The 25,847-nt window shown below is 37.5% G+C and overlaps 1 protein-coding gene across 3 annotated transcripts in view; it reads right to left on the minus strand.

The window, feature by feature from the left end:
- Positions 1-25,847, minus strand: part of STXBP5 (syntaxin binding protein 5 (tomosyn)) — a 210,740-nt gene that overhangs the window by 64,467 nt on the left and 120,426 nt on the right. For all 3 annotated transcript variants that reach the window (XM_006891652.1, XM_006891651.1, XM_006891653.1), the window contains exons 9-17: positions 24,432-24,510; positions 10,915-11,069; positions 9,989-10,061; positions 8,260-8,407; positions 7,537-7,604; positions 7,252-7,292; positions 6,252-6,472; positions 5,041-5,219; positions 2,764-2,889 (exon numbers count right to left, since the gene is read on the minus strand). In XM_006891652.1, coding sequence (XP_006891714.1) covers positions 2,764-2,889; positions 5,041-5,219; positions 6,252-6,472; positions 7,252-7,292; positions 7,537-7,604; positions 8,260-8,407; positions 9,989-10,061; positions 10,915-11,069; positions 24,432-24,510 — 1,090 coding nt within the window. The remainder of the gene's footprint in view (positions 1-2,763; positions 2,890-5,040; positions 5,220-6,251; positions 6,473-7,251; positions 7,293-7,536; positions 7,605-8,259; positions 8,408-9,988; positions 10,062-10,914; positions 11,070-24,431; positions 24,511-25,847) is intronic.

Raw genomic sequence — 25,847 nt, forward strand, 5'->3', positions numbered from 1 at the left:
CTTGCTTCCACAGGGAACTCTGGCTGCACTTGTTCCAAGACAGATCTGTTTTTTCTTTGGCAGTCCATGGGACATTCAGTACATGTCTCCAACACCATTAATGCAAGGTATCATAGTACAGCACTTGCTTGTCAGTGTACTTTACTAAGGTAACTTGTGAGTTGTAATAGTGAAAGTTATACTTCAAACACCACAAAGGTCATCATGGTGGACCATTTACAGCAGAGCTTACATATTAAGATAAACTAGGAAGCTGGATTGTCTATACACTTCTGAAACAACAGGTCTCTGAAAGCACTATGGAAAACAGAGGAACAAAATATAGAAAGCATAAATTCTCAGAAGTCTTTCTTTGAGGTATTGTGATTACTTTGTAATTATGAATCATAAACTACAAATTAAGTAATTATTAATAAAGAAATTACATTCTTTTAGGAGGATCTCTGGTAACAAAAAGATTAACCTGCTAACAGAAAATTCAGTTTGAACCCACTTTAACAGAAAAATCTTAGGGATTTTCCCCCATAAAGAGTTCAGCCTAGAAAACCTTGAGGGTTAGTTCTACTCTACCCTGTAAGGTCATTATGTGTCAAAACTGATGCTGGCACACATTCTTTTAAGGGGAGTTTCTGGCTAATGCAAACAGTGAAGCACTTGATTCTAACAAAAACATTGACAGTGTGGATCTACTCAAAGGTTTCTTGGAAGAAAGGCGTGGTGATCTACTTCCAAGAGATCTCTAACACAGAAAACCCTTGGAGTGTAGTTCGTACTCTAATACACAGTTGTGCTGTCATAAATCAGCACTGGTTTTGCTTTTGCCATCCTTTTGCTATCTGATAAGCCAGGAGTTGGACACTGGAAAGTATACAGGGGCTAGCTAACTAGGTAGAAATTATGGCTTGAAAAGGACTGAATAGAAGAATTAGTCATTCAACCTTTCAAGAAAACTCTATTCCTGCGACTAAAGCCCTACACAAATGTAAATACAGAAGATGTAATCATATTTATAGTACATAAAACCAGTTTACATTTTGAAAATATACAGAATGGATAAAAAAATACAAAAACAAAAACAATATTCTAAGCCCCTTAAGTCCTGTGATTTCCTGGACAGAAAAGTAAACTTGAAACTTCTCTTCCATTGCTGCTTTTAGAAAAGAAAAGCAAAACCATTTTTTTTATTGTAATAAAAATGCATATACATTAACTTTGATGCCTTTGAGTTGTAGTGCTGGAGAAGAGCACTGAATATATCATGGACTGCAAGGAGAACAAACAACCTGTCTCGGAGAGAGTGAAACTAAGCTGTTCCTTGTTGTAAAGAGGAACCAGTCCTTGGAGAGGGACATCATGTTTGGGAGGGTGGAGGGATAGCACAGGACAGGAAGACTCTGGATGTGATAGACTGACTCAGTGACTGGGGTAATGGGGGTAGGTGTGTCAGAGACAATAAGGTTGGCTCAGGATAGAGCAGGGTTTAGAGCTGTTGTACATAGGGTTGCTATGAGTTGCAGGTGACTTGATGGCACTAAATAACAACTACACCACATTAACTTTAGGAGTAGAAAGAGCAAATTACGTAAGTCTAGTTTGGCATTTATAGACTCACTTTATAACACAGAACTTGAATTTGTGTGGCTGAACTTACATTATGACAAATAGCAACAGGAAAATGACTTCTGTGAGTATATGCAGGAGAGGAGATTACACTTAAAACAAACTTAAACTTTATATAAAATAACTTATTGGTCCACAGACTAAAATAAAGAAGAAAAATTGTATGCACATCTAGTGTAATTAGATCTAGTAGAATTACATTTTAAATTAGTATCAGCTTTGTTCTGAAACTGAAGTTATATAATATTAGGTGATCCTACATCAAAAATTATGTTTCCTTTTAAAAATACAATGACATATGTGATGTTTAGGGTGCATTGTTCAAAAATGGCTTCCCTATCCATTATCTTACTTGGCCATATGAATGGACAGAAATCAGTCAATAGGGTGCATTACTTTCTCCATAAGGGGACTGGCTAATCTCACCAATTCACAAGGTGATTGACTAGTCTTGCCATTAAATTGGATTCAGCAGCAGAATTGGAGAGTCTCATTACCAGCAAAGCAGAAGGAGGGAAGCAGTGGGTGCCCTTCAGTGCCAGAAATTCAGCTAGATTTATAGCAGTAGCAGCAGTGGTCAAAGCAGAGGACCACAGATGCGACATGAGACAGAGGACCTTAGGAAAGCTCCTCCTGACAGAACCAGAGCTAAGAACCTTTGCCCAAGTTTATTGGAGGACCGGGTCGGGGGTGGAGGAGGGCAATAACTGGCAGGACTGAGAGCTTCATAGCACTGTCCTAAAAGACAGGAGATGCAAGGCTGAGGTTCCTGTAAGCACATGTTTGCAAATGTACTGACTAAAGGACTGGAATCTGCTACTAACGTCTTTTACAGCCTTTGACTTCCCCAAATACGTTTCTGAGTGGTCTGTGAGCTACTGCATTGAATTGTGGACTCAATAAAGCAGTAAGTTTGGTGTTGGGATGAGCAGAAAGAGGTGCGGGAGCATGGCGGTGGAGAGGGAAACATGTCTGATCTCACGGAAATTGATTTTGTGCTGTCTGATGATGTTGATGGGGACAGTTCCCCTTTGCGATGTTTGTAATGATCAGAAACGGCTGTCCTCATGCAGCTGTGGCTCTTTTTATAATGTATGAATAAATATGAAGAGATTGAGAGAATACAGTGCAACTCATACTTACAAACCATATGAAGAATTGACTGCTAGGCTGGTTATCTGCTGTGGTGGTTCTCCGCCCACCCATACCAACTGAATAACAAGTTCCGTCTGATAGCCGGGAGACTGCTTAAGTGGTGAGTTTTTAACTCTGGAATAAAGGAAAATATTCTGTTATCTTATTAGCCTGGATAGCCACACAGTATAAATCCATAAAAACAACTTTATATAGTAAACTACCAGACATAAGAAAGGCATAAATGACAATCCTATACTTTAGAAGTACCTACCTAGCTGGAGAGACTCATCATGTATACATAGGTAACCAACCTAAGAAATCACATTTATAAACAAAGAAATCACATGAAATTCCATATATGAAGCAAAAGTAGGTAGCAGAGTACAGGTAGGGGATAAGGACGAAGAGGACCAAAAGCCTAGAAATTAAAAAAAAGGAAAATAATACCAAGTTTGAGGGGAGTGGGGTAGAAATTAAGTTAGAATATCTACATGCGAAAAGTAGACATAAAAATATGGTAAAAATTAAATAAATATTCAAGGACGTAAACGTGTAAATTTGGATAGAGTGTGCTCTGGTTTGCCTGTATCACAATAAACTTGGCAGAAAAGTGGCAGTAATCACTCAAACCCTGCAAGACAAATGATTCTTTCTAGTCACTTAAGCCACAAGTGAGACATGAAGTAAGGCACTAGGCCTGAGAAGAAGCACTGGAGAAATAAATTCACTGAGATTTAAAATAATTGAAAAGCACCTTTAAATATGGGAAAATCTGGAAATGTATGTGCACTCCTAAGGCAAGATGTATGTATTGACACTGAATGGGATTCCCCTAAGACAAAACAGTCCTGAAAAATTAAGTGATTCCCACTTCCTAATAACAAAGCACACAAAGCAAGAGTCATCAAAAGAGTGTGGTACAGGCATAAAGACAAATATATAAACCAATGGAGTAGAATTAAGAGTCCAAAAGTCAACCAATGTATCTGTGGTAAATGAAATTTTTTAAAAAGTCTCAAATGCAGACACATTGCCTGCACGGTGGAGTTAGTTAGCGTAGGGTAGGGGAGAGCATGTTTCCAATATGTTGTTCACAGAGCTATTTTGGGTTAAGTTGATGCACAGGCACATAACAATAATTCACTTTTTCATACTTATGGTTGCCAAAGTCAGAATCTATTCCTTGGCAAATGATTACTGATTATGTAAAATACATAATGAACTTCTATAATGCAACAACAAAAAGGGAAACAACACAACTAAAAGGGAACAAAAGATTTGAATGGATTTTTTTTTCTAAAGAATATAAATAGCATATAGAAAGAAGTTAGGCCAACAGCATACAGAAAGTAGTCTATACAGTATTTAGTATACAGACCAATAGCATATACAAACACTATTTGTCCTGATGAGACTGTTAGTTTATTCAGCATAACGCTCTCCAGCCTCCCAAGTTATGTAGTATTTCTTGAAATTATTGCTCCTGAGTGATGCATAGGACTCCATCATGTGAATGTATCACAATTTCTCAATCCATTTGGTTGTGGTTGGACATTGGGACTGTTTCCACACACTTGTCATGGTGAATTAAGCTGCTATAAACATTGGTGTAAAAATCTCTATTGTGTCTCAGTTCTAATTTCCTTGGGGCATATTCCTAGCAAAAGATTAGCTGGGTCATATGAAGTTTCTACATTCAGGTTTTTGAGGAAATGCCAAACTGTGTTCCAGAGTGGGTTGTACCATTTTACAATCCCACCAATAGTATATGAGAGTTTCCACCTCTCCACATCCTCTCCAACATTTATTGTTTGCTGCCTTGCTAAACTCTACAGCAATGAGTGAGGGAATCAATGAGATGGATAGACACAGTGTCTCCAATAACGGGCTCAAATATATCAATCACTGTGAGGGGGGCAGGAGTTTTTCTGTTATACGAAGGAGGGGTTACTGTGAGCTGCTAACAACAGTAGAAAGCAGTCTGGCTTAGGTTGGATCTAGACACAGACTTAGACCTATGTCGAGGGGACATGCTGGCTAAAGAACATATTTAGCAAGCAAATCTTTATATTTTAAGGATGAAATCAGAGAACGCAAGACTTATCTCCTGACTCCAATGTCAAACATGGGGAAGAGAGGAATGAATTAAATTCTCAATGCAGACAGACATTCTATGGCATTTCACTCAACAACGGGAGAATGCTTCTGCAGAGATATTACTGCCTCTAATTCTTGTAAATGAAAATGAGGACCCAAAAGCATCTGTAATGTTTTAGAACTTACTTTAAACAAGGTACATTGTCCCGAAGCCCATCAGAAGAACTACTACTGGTGGACGGATGGGACTGAGGAGGAATGGGCTGCGGACTGGAGCCTCCCACTGGTGTTGGCAAAGGTGGCGGCTGCTCACCCTCTGGAGTTTCTAGATCGTTTATTTCATACAACAGCCGAACTTCAAGCATCTGGCGAAAAGTAAAAAGAGTTTATAAAAAATTAGTGTTTCCTTTTTTTTATTATTTAACTTTTTTTTATTAATACTTTAATGAGTTTACAGGAAACTTGGATTTCCATTCATTCACTGTTGCATATCTATTACTGTTCATTTCTTGATAGCTTACATATACATACTAATTAACTTGTTAGAAAAAACACTTTTACAGATAAATAATAGGAATCTAATGGTAAGAATGGAGGGGGAAAGTAATTTGACTTTTAAAATATGTATTTCAAAATTCACGGTGCTATAATTTTAAAATTAATAACATTCTGTTTAATAGTAAATCACAGTCTACTTGTTATGGGCTGAACTGTAGCCTACACCTGCACCTAGAATATACATCATAACATTAACCTCTACATCTGTGATATAATCCCATTTGAAAACTGTTTTTATGTGTTCTATTAATGAGACCTTGTCACACAGTTAACCTTGTGTGTGTGTGCACGCACGCACACATCTGTTTGTGTATGTGTGTTTGTGTGTGTTTAGGGGAGGCCAATGACTTCTGAGAAACAACGAAGCAGATGAGGCACAGAGCCAAGACGCAGGGACTGGGGAAGGCAGGAGCAGGTCACGTGAAGACTATTAACAAAATGAAGCTACAAGGAGATCTACCCCTAAAGTCCACAGAGAAAACTTTCCCAAAGACCTTAAAGATAAATAAATGTGAATGTCTATTCTTCTTCTTGTGAGAAAATAAATTCCCATTCATGGAAACAAACCACTAGTGGTATTTCTGTTATACTAGCTAAGACATCATTGATACCAATACCAGCTTTATTTAAAAGAAAACATATAATACATTTAAAAATTTAAGAGTTCAATGAAATAATTAGTACCAAAAACATACTTAACTTTATGGCCATACAAACACTGATCTGTTTTAAAACTCTAGACAAAAATCTAGAAATCGTTTTAAAACTCTAGACAAAAATCTAGACATCGTCTTTTAAAGAATTTACAAATTTGAAAAATGACTCTGAAAGATTATTACCGGGATGACTTCTGTAATGACTTCCTGTTTGCTGAATCTATAAATGATGACATGAGCTGACACTCCAGCTATGCACAGCATTCTGCTCTCTGCACACCAGGAGATGATCTGAATGGCATAGGGGTCTTCATCAACAATGTCTGTGTTTGGCCGATCGTCTTTATTTCTGGATTTTTCAAATACTTTAGATGTCTTTAATTTATATAATACTTGTAGAGTTACTAGAAGAAATATAATATTTTGACATTTTAATAAAAATACATCTACGCAATCATTTTTAGGCTATGAAGTAAAATAAGCTACACCTGTCTGAACATTTCACTACTCATAATTTTACATTTATTATACTTTCAGCTAATGTACATTGACTTAAAAAGGTAGTTTAATCATTGTACTCATTTAAAAACAAAATTTAAAAACCCCCGCCATACTAATTAATTCATATAATCTGGAAAAAAGCAACAAATAATTTTGCAAAAAAAGTAAAACTTTATGAAAATAATTTAAAAGTATATTGTTTCCTAAAAATATTGTTCTACATTATTTTATATAAAAAAGGCAAAAATATATGAAACACTTTTACACAGTGAAATAAAACACACACTGTATTTTAAGTGAATGTTGCCAAGCATGATTTCCAAGGAAATCTGCCCTTTTAACGTTACTATTTAGACACCCAAAAATTTCAAAATGAGAACACAAATTTTACTTAAATTTCAAACCAGGCAATTAAGCATACAAAAATTTCTTTTGATACAGTCCACTTCTATCTCTGATTTAGGATAGGCAAGAGTGAAGACAGGATTTTGATACTTTTGTTGAGAAATTGCTGATTTACTAATATCCTCCCTGATTTTATAAATTCATACAATTGATAAACAGGAATTCAATTTTTAGTCACCTAAATTTCAAATTCAGTGATCTCCTACGGCTATTCCAGAACAGGATGCATAAAGGCACTAATTATACAATATAACACCTAATTATTCAAAATACTTACTTGCAGAAGCATCCCAGAACTTAACTGACCCATCAGCATGCCTATCAAAAGAAACACAACATAATCAAGAGTAGAAAAAAAAATCATATGCCTTTGTTTAGAATCTGCATTTGAAAAAACAATCTCTGAAATGAAGGAAAAGGTAAAAATTATCGAAAACTGGTAGGTTATTGGCAATTTATTATAACAGAGAAAAGGTCTACTGTCCAAAGAATGTCCATAAAATCTTTGTCAAATTCATTTAGCTTTTGTTGGTTTACTTAGTGAAAATAGACTTTTACTTACCCAGTAATAATGATTTCTGGGTAACTTTGAGCACCTAATCCCCAATTACCTCCATTGATAGGCCATTCCTTTAAACAAACAAATAAAAAGCACTCTATAAGCAACCTTCAAGTACTCTATCTTTCTGTACACTCTCCTCCACTTCTTCCACATATAAAAAAACTCAACTCAAATCGACTCACAGCTGACCCTTCGGAGGGCTTTCAGAGGCTGTAAATCACACAGGAGATTGCTCATCTTTGTCCTTCAGAGACGGTGGTTAATGTGAAAAGCCAGAGAGCAATCATCTTTGAGTTAGCTGCACAACTAGGTTACCAGAGCTCATATAGAGGCAGTCTACATACACAGTGTACACAAACACATTCATAGAAAACTAACATTTGAGGAGATCGCACTGTTATAAAAACTGCATAAATTGTGCATTACTTGTGTGAAAACAGTGTACATTCGTTTGTATGTATATGCACATATATATGCATGTGTGAATATATACACATATACTCATATGTGTTACATATGTACATAGATATGTGTTTAATCTATTATCTGTACCTATATATATCTATATGCTTAATCTCTATGTACGCATTAACCAACATATCTTGCTTTGAAAATTATATTTTCTACATTTTATTTAGAAAATGTATCCTATTATCAAACACTCCTTAGTGATAAATAAAAAATACTGATAGAACATGAAATACTAAAATGTATATTCAATACCTTTTTACTATAACCTTGTCGTTTCTGTCTAGCTCCAACAGAATAAAGTGCAGGAATAAGGTCCACAGGACAATCAGCAAAATATTCACAACATGTAACAGGTGATTCATGGATACTCAAAGGGTAGGGATTTTCAAATATAGGATATCTTTGAAACAGAAGAAAGAAAAAGGAAAACACTTTAATGACATAACCAATGACTAATATGACACTGAAAACTTCTGAATTTACATTAGAAATTTTAAGATATGATTTTATCTCTAGAAGTTTACAAACCATGTAATCTTAATATATTCAATAATTTTAATGTATGCAGTATGTTAAAATGAGCATTTTAATAATGAAAGATGCTCTATTATAATAGTAATATAGTAACAGCATTATATGAATGCTGTAGCCTTTCTGTTATTGTTAAATGTTTAAGTCAATAAATGACTCATAGCTGACCCTCCAGTCGGTTTTCAGAGCTAGAAACTGCATAGGTGGAGACTGTTCATCTTTCTCCTGAGGAGCAGTTGTTGGGTTTGAACTATCTCCCTTTGGGTTGGTAAGGCAACTCCATACCAGTAGGGCACTAGAGCTCCCTAACTACTGACTACCATGCACAAGTCTAAACCAAGTGCTTTATAGATATTTATTTCATTTATTTGCAGCAAACTTATGACACAGCAATTATCACTGAAAAACAAAGAATCTTAGAGTAATATGCTGAAGATATACGAGCCAGGAAACAACAAGAAAACCTTAATTTCAATGGTTTTCTTAATCATTAACCATTAACCTGTAAGGTTCTCAATAACAGGTCTTTACATTAGCAGAATACAAATATTTTAATTTTTCTCTCAATAAATGCAAAGTCTAGTCTATAGGAATATTCACTCTCTATATATAATGTAATCTAAAGTAAGATTCCTCCTATTTTATTTTTTTTCCTGGCTTTAAAGACTTGAGAGTAAGAATTGTTACTAAAAATAATTGAACTAAAAGTTAAAAATTTTAAAATAATTCTTATTGTTAATCTGCAAAATCTATAGGACAGAAATCTCGGGGGAGAAATTCCTTTGTAGGTTTGACCAAATAAAAATATACACTAGAAAAATGGTAGACAATTCTTCTCTTCATAACATTTATGATCATCTGCTATTATTATTATATATTTAATATACTAAATAAGTGATACCTAGTCATAGGTTAATTAAATGGTATTTTCTTTGACTTAAAATTAGCTCAGGATAAACAACAGGTGAAAAGTCTCCTTTATATGAAAAATTTACTTAATGAAAAAAGAGTAAAGAAGATTATATTAATAATTAATTTGGTGGTTGAAATATTAACAAATTTCTTTTACCCAAAATTTTACTACTTAAAGAGCAAAACAAACAAAAAATCCTGAAATCAATTAACACAAGTAGCAAGAAGACCTTAATTGGGGGTCAGTGTTATGGGATCCACTGTGGATATGCTAACTTGGTATGTCACAAGAGCATCAAGAATTTAGCTAAATCATAAGAAATTTTAGAAATTCAACACATTTTTACTAAAACATGAGCATTTTATTTAACCTATCAGAAAATTTGGCAGAAATTAGAAATGTGGGTCCTACAGCACTCAAAGAAGTCAAAGGTACAAGTTACTGATACAAATATACATTTTCAAAAATATGAAATAGCCAAACTTTAGTTTTTGTAATATATACCGAAACAATCAATCATCAAATTGTAATTCTTACCCATTTTGTGCAAGGTCTATAAGTACTAAATCCTTTTCTAGAAGAACCACCACAGCATACGGTTCTTGAAAATCTGGAATAGCAAAATAATTCGTGAATGGTCATGCAAGAGGATAGAATATCAGATAACAAACATCTTACTTGGCTTTTATTTATTTAATTCTCCACTACTGTTTGTCACATAATAGAAAACTAATATTTTATATAAATCTATGTTGTTACACATACAAAATGATTCCATTTTTGTAAAGATAACACAACCCAAGTCTAATAATGTCTAGGTTATTATTCCAAGGGAAAACATGGTCAAAACCCAACAATTTAAATCTGAATACCATGAAGAATAATAACCATTCCTGGCCCTCATAGACATCCATAGTTCTAACATAATACTATCTTTCTTAGTCATTTGATATGTACCTGTTACCAACTATAGAGTATAAAAAATTTTAAAAATAAATATACTCTGTATCTCAATAAGCTTAAAATGAAGTAAAAAATACAAATCTAAATTTGCCTTGAAATAATATTTTCTGGTATTTGGAAGAACATTAAAATACTTATTTATATGAATAATTTTGTTCATCCTTTAAAGAGTCTTAATACGTATTATAAAACAGGCAAAGGTTATTAAGTTATTAACCTATAAAATAAAATTTACAAAGTTAGGAAGGCAGTTATTTCTCCCCTCTAAAGAAATCAGTGGAATAGGGCAGGGAAAGTACCTAATTAACATAAAAGACTTTGCTTTAATATTAGCTCTACAGACCCTAGAGACCAGCTGTTATACTGGAGAATGATGGGCAATCCACTGTGTGATACAACTTCTGAACACCCACCGAGGGGCTCAGCTCTGAATTAGTCCTACTTGGTGACACGAGTTAAGTCAGTCACACGGAATGAGTTTAAAAGGATCTAGAGTTTACCATTTGGGTATGGTGTCTCACATAGCGTCAGAAAGTCAACAATTGAGTAGTCCATTTCCAGCACAGCAGTACTTTTCCCATGCATAACCGTTAGGCAAGGTCTTCTTCCTACAGTGTCATACGACAAACCTCCTGATAATATAATAAAAGGTTCCCTGGAAATAAAATACACAGAAAGATTTAAAATGGTATAACAGAGACTAATGAGTCTTGTTGTATTATATTTTTGTGTGTTAAGTGAAACAACAGACTCTTAAAATCTAATAGTTTTATACAGTACTAAAAACATGCAGGTAGAAATGTTTAATTGCAGTACGACCACAGTTGACTTTCATAATTCATACTATGGTCCCTAAATCTTTTTCCTGTGTGCCATATAATATTTCCAAAGTTAACTCACTTTGAATCCTAACCAGACATTCTCAATAGAGATTTCACAAAAAATTTCATGTCCTATTATTAGGTGATGTTGAGTTGACTGCAACTCATAGTGACCCAATATACAACAGCCCCAAACCCTGCTCTATCCTGTGCCAATCGTATTGTCTCTGACACACCCCTCCCCATTACCACAGTTCCCCCATTACTCCAGTCACTGAATAAATCCTATTGTTGTTATGTGCTGTCAAATTGCCTGTGACCCACGGTGACTTTATGTACAACAGCCCTAAATGCTGCTTTAACCTGTGGCAATCTTCTTGTCTCTGACACACCTGCGCCCATTACCCCAGTCACTACATCAGTCCATCTCATCTAGGGTCTTCCTCTCTTGTGCTGTCCCTCCACTCTCCTAAGCAGGACAACCGTCTCCAAGGTCTCTCCTTGAAAAATGTTGAAAGCATGTCAGACAAAGCTTTAGAACCCTTGCCTCCAAGGAACAGCTTGGTCCTGCAGTATCTATTATAAACAATGAACTATTTTTTTCATGTATGCATCAGGAGTGATTTAAGCAACACATTTCCCATGAGAATTGAGAAAACAGGCATGCATATAATCATTCTCTGGGCTTAATCCTCTCCTGCAACCTCAGTTGTATGCTCTTAAACCAGAGCTCCAGAGCACATGTAAAAGATTGGTAGCGTCTACCAGCTGTTGTCAGTATGTTACTTCTAAATAGTCCCACAACTCTATTACCAATCTCATCTACCTATTCTATGTCCTCCCTATTATCTAGGACCCACTGCCAGCAAGCTGACACACAGTGACCTTTCATTGGGTTTCCAATACTGTAAATCTTATGAGAATAAGACCACACGTCTTCCTCCTATGCAATGGCTGATTCAAGTTACCAACCTTTAAGTTGACAGTCCAATATATGAGGGACTATGCCACCAAGGCTCCTTGTCTACTCTCTATAACTGGGGTCGAGTCGGAACCAAACCGTAGCTGACTGTAAGCATAGGAGGTGACCCATCTTTCTCCCAAGGAGCAGAGCAGCTGGTGGATTCAAGCTGCCTCTATCTTTGAGCAGCTGGCACAATTTACCACGAGGCCACTGACGAGGTCCTGTCTATTTAGTCATTATTAAATTTGTCTTTCTAATGGTAGGTACATTGACTTGCTTATTCAGGTTGCTGGGATTTTTCTTCTCTTTTAATTGATACTATCATTAATCAGTGCTTTCTTACTGGTTTGAGTTCTCTGTATGCTGAGATAAATAGTTCAGTATGTGTGTGTTACTCTACTTATGGTACATCACGAAACAACTGAGATCATTTTCTTAAAATCTCTTCATTTATGGTATTTAGATAGCTTTTTAACTCTAATGCTAGTCTGTCTCCTTCCTCACCCACTGCTCCTGATGTGATCCCCTTCTTTTTTCATTTATCAAATCTTACAAATATTGACATGCAGTAAAATGTAATGCAATGTAACTACAAAGAGCCCTAGCTCTGAAATTAAACCACCTGAGATTGAAATAATCTCAACTCTAGTTTTACATTGCTTGTGATCTTAGACAAGCTTCTTAACCTCTTACTGCTGACTTTTCTCACATACACCGTGGAAATGTAAAGACACAGTCTAGCCTTCATCAATTTCTAAATGAACTAATGATGGGACATCACCGGGCGAGGAGGTGATGCAAATGCTGGGCTGCTAAACACCAGGTCAACAGCTGCAACCTACCAGCCACTCCACAGAAAAAAGCCTCAGCAATCTATTGCTGTGAAAATGTCAGCCTTGGAAATGCCAAGGGGCAGTTCTAGCGTGTCCTGGAGCGTCACTGTAAGCTGTAAATGCTCCATGTCATAGCCGACCTCAGCACTAAGGAGGGACAGGACCACTGTCTACCTTCAGTCACTCCCTCGCTCACTCACACCCAAGCAGCCAGTCTTATCCTTAGCGGATCCTCCAGCAGATTGCCAAAACTGTAAACTCCATGGGAAGTGAATACTCTTTTTTTTTTCCCCCGGGAAATGCTGAGAGATTCAAACTTCTAGAGATGTGAGGCCTTTGGGTTAGAAGCACAGCTCTGTTGGGACTACACCATTAGAATTGTCTGAACCTTAACCCTCAACCTTTTATGACTACCGCCATCAAATTGTCCATATTACCCATAAACAGGTTTCCCTTCTTGTGATGTGAAAAGAAAGCATTAAGGCTTCATACTTTTACTTTTATAAAAAATTAATACTAACAGACTGGTAGTAGTAAAGGCATATAGTTTATAAGTAAACATAAATATTATGGCAAATAACTAATTTTAGAAAAACTTTAAAAAATTCTACCGACTTATATAAATTGATTTAGGGATATATGTGTATAATATTTTCTTATTTAAAACCAAGATACCTTCATGTGTCTCTCTTCCTTGTTTTATTTTCCGTCACACATATTCATCACAAAGAACTAAAATTATCTAGTCTCTTTACTGTAATTTCTGAAATCCAATGTAAGCTTCACCAGAGATTTCTGAGGTTTGTTAATTGATTAACCCAAAGAAGTACCATGTACAGTCGTTAAAAATTCAGTTTTTTTCAAGTGAACAAAAATATGCACCACACAAACCATCTCCAGTCGTGTACTGTCAATTCAGCGCCAACTCATAACTGACCCTTCCAGTGGGTTTTTAGAGGCACTGAGTCACATGGAAGGGGACAGTCCATTTGTCTCCCATGGTGCAGCTGATGAATTCAAACCATGTACTCTGGAATGGCAGTGAAACTCTAGTGGTATAGCGCATAGGGAGCTACACTGCTAATGAAAAGAGTACATCCTTCTGGTGGTTCAAATCCATCACTGGTTCCAAAGGAGAAAGATGGGCCAGAGCCATCTACTCCTGTGAGATTTACAGCTTCGTAAGTCTACTGGAGAGTCAGCTATGAGTCAGTTCAGACTGAAGAGGCAATGAGTTCCTTCAGTAACACTCGGTATTGGGGAGTAATGATGTCAGTTTAAAGACTAAGAGATGCCTGATTTAGACCATGACCTTTCAATCACATCCTAGGCATCTGAGAGCTGGACAATGATACACTTGAACCAACTGCTGCAGTCACACCAGTAGTCAACCCACTTGGTTTAGGGTCTTTCTCTCTTTTGTCATTCCTCCACCTTTCCCTTCCCATGCATGATGTCTTTCTCCAAGGAATAACCACCCCTAGCCACATGCCCAAATTATGTGACATGAAACTTTATCATCTTTGCCTCCAAAGAGCACTCTAGCTGCACCCTCTCCAAGACCTATTTGTTCTTTTGACAGTCCATGGGATAGTCAATACTCTTTTTCAACCTCATAGCTCAAAAGCACCAATTCTTCTCCTGTCCTCCATATTCAGTGTCTAACTTTCTGATGCACAGAAGTGATTGAAAAGACCATGGCTTGAATCAGGTGCAGTCTTCAAACTGACACCTCTGCTTTTCAGCACTTTGAAGTCCTTGACAGCAGACTCTCCTAATGCAATAAGTCTTTTGACTTCCTGACTGTTGTGCCAAAAGTCCTGACTGTGAAGTAACTGACAATTTCTACCTCTTCTCCATCTGAGGATTTTTTGTTTTCTTGATGCTGAAATGCAATCCATACTGAAGGCTGCAGTGTTTGATTCTTTGCAGCAAGTGTTTTAAGTCTTCCTCACTTTCAGCAAGCAAGGTTGTGTCATCTGCATAATTCAGTTTGTTGATGCGTCTTCCTCAAATCCTGGTGCCACATTCCTCTTCACATATTTCAGCTACAATACCTTTCAATAATTTTCACATTCTGTTGGAACACTCCTTTCAGAACAGACACAAAAATGGATGCTTCCCAATTAGTTCCCCAGGGAGCTTTTTTGAAAATGTCTCGGCAAAGATCCATGAACATTTTCAACACATGTCCATTTGCTGACACATCTCAACTGGTATTCTTCCAACTCCTGGACTCTACTTTTCACCAGTGTATTAGGTGCAGGTTGGGTTTCTTCATGTATTAATATTAGTTGTTTTGGGTTTTTTTTAATTATATACTATCTCCTGAGGTATCTCTATATTGATTATTAGTCCTTTTTGGTACAGTGATTATGTGCATTCCTTCCATTGTCTTTTGATATTTCTTGTGTTGTTCAGCATTTTGCCCATAAAATCCTTCACTATTACAACTCACTCTCTAATAGCATAATGGTAAGAAGCTGCACTGCAACCCCTAAGACATGTGGTTTGAATCTACCAACCGGGAGAAGGATGTACAATCTTCTCCGGTGTAATTTGGGGTCTCTGAAAATCTGCTAGAGGGTCAGCTCTGGATTGGTTCCAACTCAGTGGCACAATGATTACAACAAGGATTGCATTTTTTCCTTCCATTCTTTTAGCTTGAAAAATACCAAATATGTTCTTCATTTGGGTTTTTTAACTCCAGGGATTCCTATTATCTTTGCATAGTTCATTGTGATACACCACCAGTCTTACTGAGCCATGCTTTGAAATCTTCTGTCCACGTGCACTATTTCATAACTGCATCTATTCTCTTCAGTTACTCTGTATTCAAGATCAAAGTTTCAGAGTATCTTCTGAATGCCCCATTAGGTATCCAAACTGTACAACTCCCAAACATTTCCCCTTCCATGTTGTTAAGAGGTGCCTGTGAGTCAATGCCAATGCATCGTGACCACATGCGTGCAGGTACGCACTGTTCCACAGTGTTTACGAGGCTGGGACCTTTTGAGAGGAGAAGCTTGCCAGGCCTGTTTGCATAGGCCTCTGGGGAGTTTCAAACCACCAATCTTTCAGCTATTAGTTGATCATTTGACTATCTGTCAGGGACAGCTCCTGTACACTGCGTGTTCACGGTGTGCTCTATGGAATCTGGGGTTTCTCCTCTGCCATGCTTAAGCCCATGTTGCTGTCACTGTCAGTCCACCTCACTGAGCGTCTTCCTCTCCTTCATGAGCATCCTCTATGCTAAGCATCAAGGCCATTTTCAAGGACTGGTCTCCCTTGATAACATGCCCAAAGTATGTGATCAAAGTCTCACCATCCTTGCCTCAAAGGAGCTCTCCAGTGTTACATCTTCCAAGAGAAATTTATTATCATAAAAGATTACTATACTAAATAAATTATTACGGTGACCTTAATTTTACTGGAAGAGTACCTATTAGCATTATGAAGAGAAGGGTCCGGAATTATTTTTGTATTGATCATTAATGTAGTAATAAAGATATCTGATCGTTCTTGTGATTTTTTTCCTCTATTCTACCCAAATTTTAATGTTTTCCTTAATTACTTGAAAATTCTGCTCTATAAAACCTAGAAGCCTCACTGATGTGAGTGGTTCAATAACTTCAGTAAATCTTAACTTCAATCATCTATTGTCACAGCAGGTTCCCTTTCTAGCAGATGAGCTCATTTAGGGGTTCCCACTGGAGTTCCTGTGTCTAATGTAATCCTAAAGCATAAATGCTGATCTTCATGGTGGCGAATTTACAACAGAAAGCCAAAATAACCCATACAGATGAAATTCTTTCTAGTACTGGTAGTTTTATTCGAAGTTCTTAAGTAATACAGAAGCACTTTCTAAGAAAACTAGAGATCTGTCAAGCAGTTATTATGAACAGGAGCATCCTTGCCAGAATGTTACAATCCTAAGCCCTCAGCCTGGGGATTTGGGAGCCGTGGGGATGCAGTCCGCAGCGGGTCGTGCGGTTCAGCCACAGGCCTTGCCTCCCCGGTGGCTTCACTCCACCAGCAGCTCTGAGGCAGAAAGACGGACAATCTTCTCCTGTGTGAATAAAGTCTCGGAAATCCAGTGGAGCGTCAGCTACGATTCCATTTCACATCGACAAGCAACAAGGGGAGAGAGTTACCCATGCATGTAATTCCATTTAGGAATATGGCCTTCCTGGTTATGCTCATGAGGCCTTATCAGTATGGAACATTTTACATCAAAATTTTATTTTTATAATTTAATATAAAGGAGCAGAATAGGCAGAGAAGAGCGTGAGCCCTGGTGGAACAATGGTGAACTCAGAGGCTTCAGGGGTTTGAAGCTGGCAGATGTCAAGCAGAGAAAAGGATCTGGACGTGGGGTCTGGCCTTGGACACTCTAGAGAGCAGTTACATCCTGTCCAATGGCTGTTGTTGTGGTGGTGGTGTAGTGTTGAGTCAGAATCGAGCTCCAGCAGGTTTGCAGATGCCGTTAACCTTGTGGGAGGAGGCTGCGCATCTTCCTCCTGCAGAGCAGCTGGGTGGATTCAAACCACATACCTTTGGGTTGGCAGTGCAAACTTCCTACAAAGACACCAGCGCTCCCTATAGGACTGAAATAGCTCAAAATTGACTATTTGGCACTGAACAAAGGATGCAGAAGCAAAGCAGCAGCACAGACGAAAGAACACAGATGCTGTACCACGTCAAGATCACCAGGAAGTCACTATGAAGAAGCAAGGGCTCCGGGCTGGCAGAGTCGGAAAGCCTTCCCCTGGGCTGGTGCCTCAGCTCAGACTGCAGCCTCCCAGACCGCGGATAAGGAGATCTGATGGCGTATCCGCGTTGCTAAGCCAAGGAAGCACCTCTCACGAGGTTCAAATCCACCAGACATTTTTCAGGAGAAAGATGTGCGATTTCCTCCCCTGTAATTTTCAGCCTCTTGAAAAATCTGCTAGAAGGACAGAGTCCAGGCAATTTCAACTCTACCACATAATTAAGGGGGGGGGGTGCAGTTTATTAAAGTCTTTCACCACCTCTTTGTGGTAGTCAAGAACAGATAATGAAGACAAGTCATGAAAGCCTTTTCATCTTCAACATTTTTAGATATTTATCTTAAAGAAATAATTCAAGGGTTTGCACTATCATAATATCACTACTTCCACATTCTACTTTGTGCTCATTCAGAACCTATACCTGGACCAGTAGGCTGTTGTGTGAATAGAGCAGGGGAACACTGCATGGTTTACAACTGAAAAGGGAGTGTGTCAGGGTTGTATTCTCTCCATACCTATTCAATCTATACGCTGAGCAAAATATCCGAGAAGCTGGACTCTAAGAAGAAGAGTGTGGCATCACGATTGGAGGGAGACTCGTCAATAAACTGCGTTATGCAGGCGACACAGCCTTGCTTGCTGAAAGTGAGGAGGACTTGAAGCACTTGTTGCAGAAGATGAAAATAAGCAGCCTTCAGTATGAACTGCATCTCAGTACCAAGAAAACAAAGATCTAACCACTGGACGGATAAGCAGCATCACGGTGAATGGTGAGGAGACTGAGGCTGTCAAGAGCTTCATCTTGCCTGGATTTACAATTAATACCCTTGATATGAACAGTTAGGAAATAAGTAGCCGTACTTCACTGGGAAAAATCTGCAGTTAGGTACCTTTCCAAATTATTGAAGAGTAATGATGTCAGTTTGAGAACTAAGGTGAGTCTGATTCAGGCCATAGTTTTTCCAATTACTTATTATGCATCAGAGAGCTGGGAAATGAGTAAGGATGACAGAAAAAGAATTAATGACGTCTTTGAGCTGTGGTGTTGGAGAAGAGCACTGAACATCCCATGGACAGCCAAGAGAACGAACAGCTATATTTTGGAAAGGATGAAGCCAGAGTGCTCTCTGGAGGCAAGAATGATGAGGCTTTGCTTCAAATACTTAGGGCATGTTTCTAGGAGCTATTCCATGGAGAAGGACATGATGCTGGGAAGTATTCAGGGTGAACGAGAGGAAGACCCTCAAGTAGGTGGATTGACAAGGTGACTGCTGCAACGGACTCTTGTGTGTCAGAAGTGTGAGGATGGCGCAGGAAAGAACAGGGTTCAGCTCTTTTGTTCAGGATCACTATGAGTCGTACTCAAGTCAACAGCACCTAACAACAACATGACTGCTATACTGTTATTTATAATACCAAGAGAATATATTAATTTCTAAGCGTTTATAAATAATATTAAAAAATCTGTTAGCTAAGTGTTTACTGAAGAGACCAAAGGATGAGTATAACATACATCTCTCAAAGCAAATCACTAACACACATAAAAACTAGTGTACCGTAGAAATGCTGTTGTGCTTGGAAAGGGGGTGTGGTGAGAAAGAGGAAGCCCGTCAGCCAGGTGGGCTGATGCTGGGACTGCAGCAATGCTATCGTACTTGGCACGATGGCCCAACGACAACCACAACCGCCTCACAGATACGATGCTTTTGTTCAAGCTCAAGGGTGATGGTAATCCTGCTCTGAACAAGTCTCTCAGCGCCATTTTTCTAACAGTGAGTTCTCTCTTTGTGCCTCTGGGCCTCAAGCTGGCAATTCTCAAAACACTTCACTTTTCCAACAAGCTATTACATACTTAACAGATTTCCTCTCATCATCCACTCACCCATGACCCTCCCACCTTGGGTTTCTTAGTCTAGAAATTACTGAGGAAGAGTCTGCCCATCTTTTTCCCATGGCACCACTGGTGGATTTGAGCTGGTGTAGAATATAGTATATTTTAAACATAATTTTCACATGCACTGGGAAAACAAAATATTCACATGACTCATTTTTTGCTTTATTGTAGTCTTCTAGAACCAAACTTGCACGGTACATCTGTACATGTTCCAAAATAGTTTTTCCTAAGCTATTTCATAAAGTGTACTCTCTTTACATGTCCCCATTTTCTGGTTTGTGTTTGAAATGATGCTAATAAAGTATTCTTGTTACAAATTAATCCTCTCCACTATATAATCTCCCAGCCTTTCTTCTGTTATCATTCTCCTCAATCTTCATGCAGTTCAGAACAATTATTTTCTTATCCTCTCCTTCTTGGTTTCAAGTACAGTGGTATTCTTTCCAATTTTTGCCAGTTCAAAACCTATTGGTCGTCATTCTTACCTCTTTAGTGTCTTTCAAGAGAAAATCCTACTTCACAGAGGTGGACAGTGATTTGGCAAGGAATCGTTTTGTATATGCTCCTTGTTATAATCAAGCAAGACAACCCTTATTTTGGCAATCACAACTGATGAAATATACACTGAGTGGTTAATACATGTCCATTTAAAATTAAAAGTTAACAAGTTAAATGTGTCAATGATATTGAAGTGGATTTATAGCACTAGTGTCCTATTGGTAACAAGTTATACCACGGTCACAAGTCACCAGCTTCTCTGAGGGAAAATGATGAGCAATCTCCTTCCGTGTGAGCTACGGCCTCTGAAAAACCACTGGAGGGTCACGCACCAACAACACAATAAAATACTTAAGTATACAATAAGTTGTATCAGTAATAATGAATTAAAAACTATTAGCTATGTTAATCTCAAACCTCATTGTGATCAAGTCAGAAACAACTCAAAACTGACCTTCCAAGGGTTTTCAGAGGCTGGAAATCACACAGGAAGAAGACTGTCCATCTTTTCTCCACAGAGAACCAAAGATAATAACACAAGCCTATGGCTGGTACTTTCACTCTGTCAGCTAGCGTGACTAGTTCCTGCATTGGATCATGTGCTCCATGCAGAATTATTCTTTGGTTAATTCTGTACTTGTAAAGAAGTCATTCATTACAATAGTTTTGGGGGTTTTTAAAAAGTAAAATTTGCAACCTTTTGAGAAAGCGCCATACTGCCTTCCAAAGCGGTTGCACCATTTTATACTTCCACCAACGATGAATAAGGGTTCCAGTTTCTCCGCAACCTTGCCAGAATTTGTTGTTTCCTATTCTGTTAAATTTTGCTGTTCTTACTGAGGTGAGATGGTATCTCATAGTTGTTTTGATTTGCATCCCTCTTAGATCTAGGGATTTTGAACATTTCTTCATGTGCTTGTTAGCCATCTGAATGTCTTCTTTGGTGAAGTATCTGTTCATATCCTGTGCCCATTTTTTAGTTGCGTTAGTTACCTTTATCTTGTTGTGGTGCTCGAGTATTTTATAAATTCTAGATTTAAATCCCTTGTCAGACATGTATGTCATCACCAAATATTTTTTTCCCCCAGTCTGTGGCTTTCCTTTTTATCCTGTTGGAGAAGCTTTTGCATGTGCACAGAGACTTAATTCTTAGAAATTCATCTATTTTATCCTCTCCTGATTGTAAATTTTCCAGGATGCTTGGAAGACTGTTTATGTTGTGGATTAGGACTTTCAGAGTTCTTCCAAGCTTTTCTTTAATGAAGTTTATAGTACTTGGTTTTAGTCCTAGGTCCATGATCCACTTTGAATTGTTTTTTGTATAGGGAGTGAGGTGTGGATCTTGTTTGAGCTTTCTGCAGATAGTTTTCCAATTCTGGCTGGTTTAAACTTTTAAACAACTGCTTTTAATTTGTATTGTTGCTATTTGCTATCAAGTCACCTGCAACTCACAGCCATCCTGTGTGTACAGCAGCTCTGAAGCCCATCCTGTCCTGAGCCAGTCTCACTAATTCTGACACTCCAACCCCAGCGCCCCAGTTACTGTATCAATCCATCTCAACTGGGGTCTTCCTCTTCTACGCTGTCACCCTTCCGAGCATGATGTCCTTCTCCAAGGACCGGTATTTCCTGGCCATGTGCCTAAAGTATGTGAGACGGAGCTTCAAAAATCCTAGCTCTAGGGGGGAACTTGGTTTCACCCTCTCCAAGACAGGCCTATTTGTTTTCTTGGCAATCAATATGTAAGACTCTTCTCCAGCACCACAATTTGAAAGCACTGATTTTTCTTCTGTCATCCTTTGTACAAGTGCATTTTTTTTCTTGTTACTTCTTCTCTTCCTTTCAGAATACTTGGTAGTCTGAAGACTAAGGTGCACCTGATCTATGCCAGTCTTCACAATTACTTGCTATGCATCAGAAAGTTTGGCAATGACTATTTTCCTTGGGAATCAAGAAGGAGAATTAATGCCTCTGAGCTGTGGTGGTGGAAAAGGTATATACCATGGACTGCTAAGAAAAAACAAGTTCATCCTTGAGAGGGTGAAACCAGACTGCTCCTTGGAGGCAAGGATTCTGAAGCCTCATCTGTCATACTTTGGCCATGTTGCAAGGAGTGACCAGTCCTTGGAAAGGGACATCATGCTTGAGAGGGTGGAGGAACAGCACAAGAGAGGAAGACCCTCAATGAGATGGACTGATTCCATGACTGGTATTAATGGAGGTAGGTGTGTTAGTAACAATAAGGTTGGCTCAGATGGAGCAGGGTTCAGAGCTGCTGTGCGTAGGGGTACACAGGAGTCAAAAGCAACTTGGCGGCACATAACAACATTTATTTTGCTGCCATGCTTTTCCTACTTAAATTCCTTTGTCACAGGACAACTTGAACAAATAAAAACCAATTGGTGATAGGAAAAAAACCCTTATGGAGAGTTTATTATGCATGAGGCATTGTGTAAGTTTTTTACAAGAGTCTTTTGACCCTTTATTACATATATGCCACAGAGAGAGAAGCTGAAGTACTGAAAAGCCAATTAAACAGCCTCTCTGGGTATGCACATAGCTAAGTATTTTCACTACTAGCCAAATGCTGGAGGTTAAAACCTACCAGCAGGCATCTAGGTAGACAGCCTTGGTGATCAAACCTGGAATTATTATAGGTTTAAAAATCTTAAGGAACTATTCTACTCCAAATACCTGACGTTACCACCAGTCAAAATCAACTCAATGACACCTAATTCAACAGTGTAGTGCCTGGGGTTTATTTGCTCTATTGCCTGAATATGTATTTAATTATCAAGTCTCCAAAAGGAACAAGAAAAACCACAGTAATTTTTCAGTTCTTCACTTTAGTGCCTTTTTCAAAGGACTGAGCTCAAACACAGTGGGAAGGGATTATCAAGAGAAGGTGACAAATTTTAGAAACCACTATGCACTGGTCCCAAGCTTTCCTTGGGAAACACCTTCAAGTCTAACTGAAAGACAGGCTTCCAGGCCCCAAACCCTAAGTCTGTGTTCTAATTGGTCTAGGGTAAGGCCTGAGAATGTGCATTTCTAACAAGTTCACAACTAATGCTGCTGCTAAAAAGAAAAAATCACAGGGTGGTATAGTCTACAGAAAGTTGTTCTGCTCACCAACCCAAACACCACACTTTCCCACGGGCCTAATCCACCAGCAGATCCATGTGAGAGAGGTGGGCAGTCTATTCTCGTGTGATTTACAACCATGGACACCTGCTAGAGGGTCAACTGAAGGTTGGAACCACCTTGACTACCTTGAGGAGGACAGAGATCACACATTACAAACAACTGTGTACTATATGTGCTTGCTGTCGTTAAGCACCATCAATCTGAACGAACTCCTCGTGGATCCTCGAGTGGGTTCTCAGAAGCAGTAAACTGCACAGGAGGAGACCGCTCATCTTCTCCTGCAGGGCAGCTGGAGGGCTGCACCACACGCCTTTGTGCTGGCAGCGAACTCCTTTACAATTATGCACCAGAGCTCCCTGTGCTACACATACATACTGTAAAACACGTACAGCAGATATAAAACCAGTTCCTAGAAAACTAGTACATAAACAAAAGTCCTCCTTTGGAGCTTAAAGAGGGAATTTCAAAGGGAATCAAAGTGGTTTTTCTTTTTGTTTAACTTTTTAATATTTTTAAATTATAATTAGATAAGTACAAAAATATATGTAAAGTATATGAATACTAAACACCATGTAATTATCATATTTCAGTCCTGTAGTAGCACTGAAAGGCTTCACATATAGCTGACAAATTTCTCTTAGCATTAAACTGCATTTACTTTTGTAATTGCCAAATAAAGATGAGCTAAAACTTTTTGAAAAATACATGTGATGATCAAAAGTCAAAGACACACGGATATAGGTCACATTTTAACAATTTTTTTTCTTCATTGCTTTAGCTAATTTTCATCAGTAAAGAAACACTAGTTACTGAAAACTAACAGAATGCATTAAATTTGACAAGAGAAACACTTCCAACTTTCCAAGATGGAAAGTAAAAATACTGAAAAAAAAAACAAAAACAAAAACAAAAAAACCCACAAACCACAACCTAAAAGCCAAAGAACTGCTTTGTTTGTCTGAAAAGAAATCCTGAATTTAGCAATAAAGTTGTGCTAAATAAATTAAGTACAAAATGGGCTACATTTTGACAAAGGCCTTTCACACCATCCAAATCACTTCACACAACCAACACTGAAGTAAGACTCTTACCCAGATCTAGTCGTTTTGAATTCCACCTTGAGGATAGGTTTGCACGGTTCTGGCTTCTTCCCATCCTTTAACTGTTTTCCTAAAATATATTTCCTGCATTAAATTCTAAAATTCTTAATTTTTACACTGGTAGTTTACAAAATAAAAAATGAAATCAAACATGCAACATTCTTAAGTGATTTGAAAAGAAATATTTAATACAAAATATTACACTTTTAAGATGATCAAATGAAATTCCTGGGAGCTTCAACACTAAAAAAGCAAATATATGAATAAACAGTTAACAATATCTATGTAGTAAAGTTTAAAAAGACAAACTGACACAGCTTATTCTCAATGTTCTTAATTATAGATAAGCAAAATCGTTTCCATTTCTTAAATGTATTTAAGGATAAAAATAACTAAGTTTTCATAAAAAAATCAAAACCACATTTTTATCTCAAGTGTTCCAGGTCCTAAGAATAAATTCTGTTAATTAATTAATCCTGACTGACCTAAAGTAAAATCTAGTAATTATTATATCCAAAAGACTCCTGAATTTATGTATACAAAAGGTATCAGGAACTTATCCTGTCAAAGAATGATGAATATTTTTATTATCGATTTTTATTGGCTTATTGGAGGAACTCACACTAGAACTGTATAACAAACTTACAAACATATAAGGCAAAATATTTATTTTCTCAGATATTTCTAAGAGATTATAATTCATACATCATATTCTTTCAATTTCTAAAATAATTTGATCTAAAGTGATGAACTACTTATCTTTAATGATTGTATGTAACACATATACAACTCTATTTGTATAAAAATATATTTGCATATATTGTCAGTTCTACACAGAAATGAGAATACAAAAAATAAACACATATATGAGAAAATTTAATGGCAATCTTGCCAATAAATGTAGCATTTTCAATTATATAATACTTACACAGGTTATAGTAATCGTCAAACCCAATTTCCAAACATTACAAATATTTCTTTTTCATTTAAAAAACTTAATTTACTGTAATTTAATCATTGCTACATTTTGACAATTAGGTGTTTCTAATTTCTTGTCACTGTATTTTCACGTCATTCTTTACGTGTGTGATAAAGTTACTCCTCTACTCTCAAGTCTCCAATGGCTTGTCATCTCAGTGTCAATAAAATTTCTCTGTGAGATATAATCTAAAATACAAGTGACTATCTGCTAAACAGTAGAATTCATTCCACATATTTTCACCTCAAAATTTTAGGAGACTAAGTGCTGCCTTTGAGCTGTGGCGCTGGAGAAGAGTATTGAGAATACCATGGACTGCTAGGAAAACAAACAGATTCATCCTGGAAAGGGTTAAACCGGATGGCTCCTTGGAGGCAAGGATTCTGAGGCTCCGTCTAACATACTTTGGACATGTTGTGAGGAGAGAC

The sequence above is a fragment of the Elephantulus edwardii genome, unplaced genomic scaffold (genome assembly GCF_000299155.1).
Source record: "Elephantulus edwardii isolate Elephantulus edwardi_28Jun2011 unplaced genomic scaffold, EleEdw1.0 scaffold00102, whole genome shotgun sequence".
NCBI lineage: Eukaryota > Metazoa > Chordata > Mammalia > Macroscelidea > Macroscelididae > Elephantulus > Elephantulus edwardii.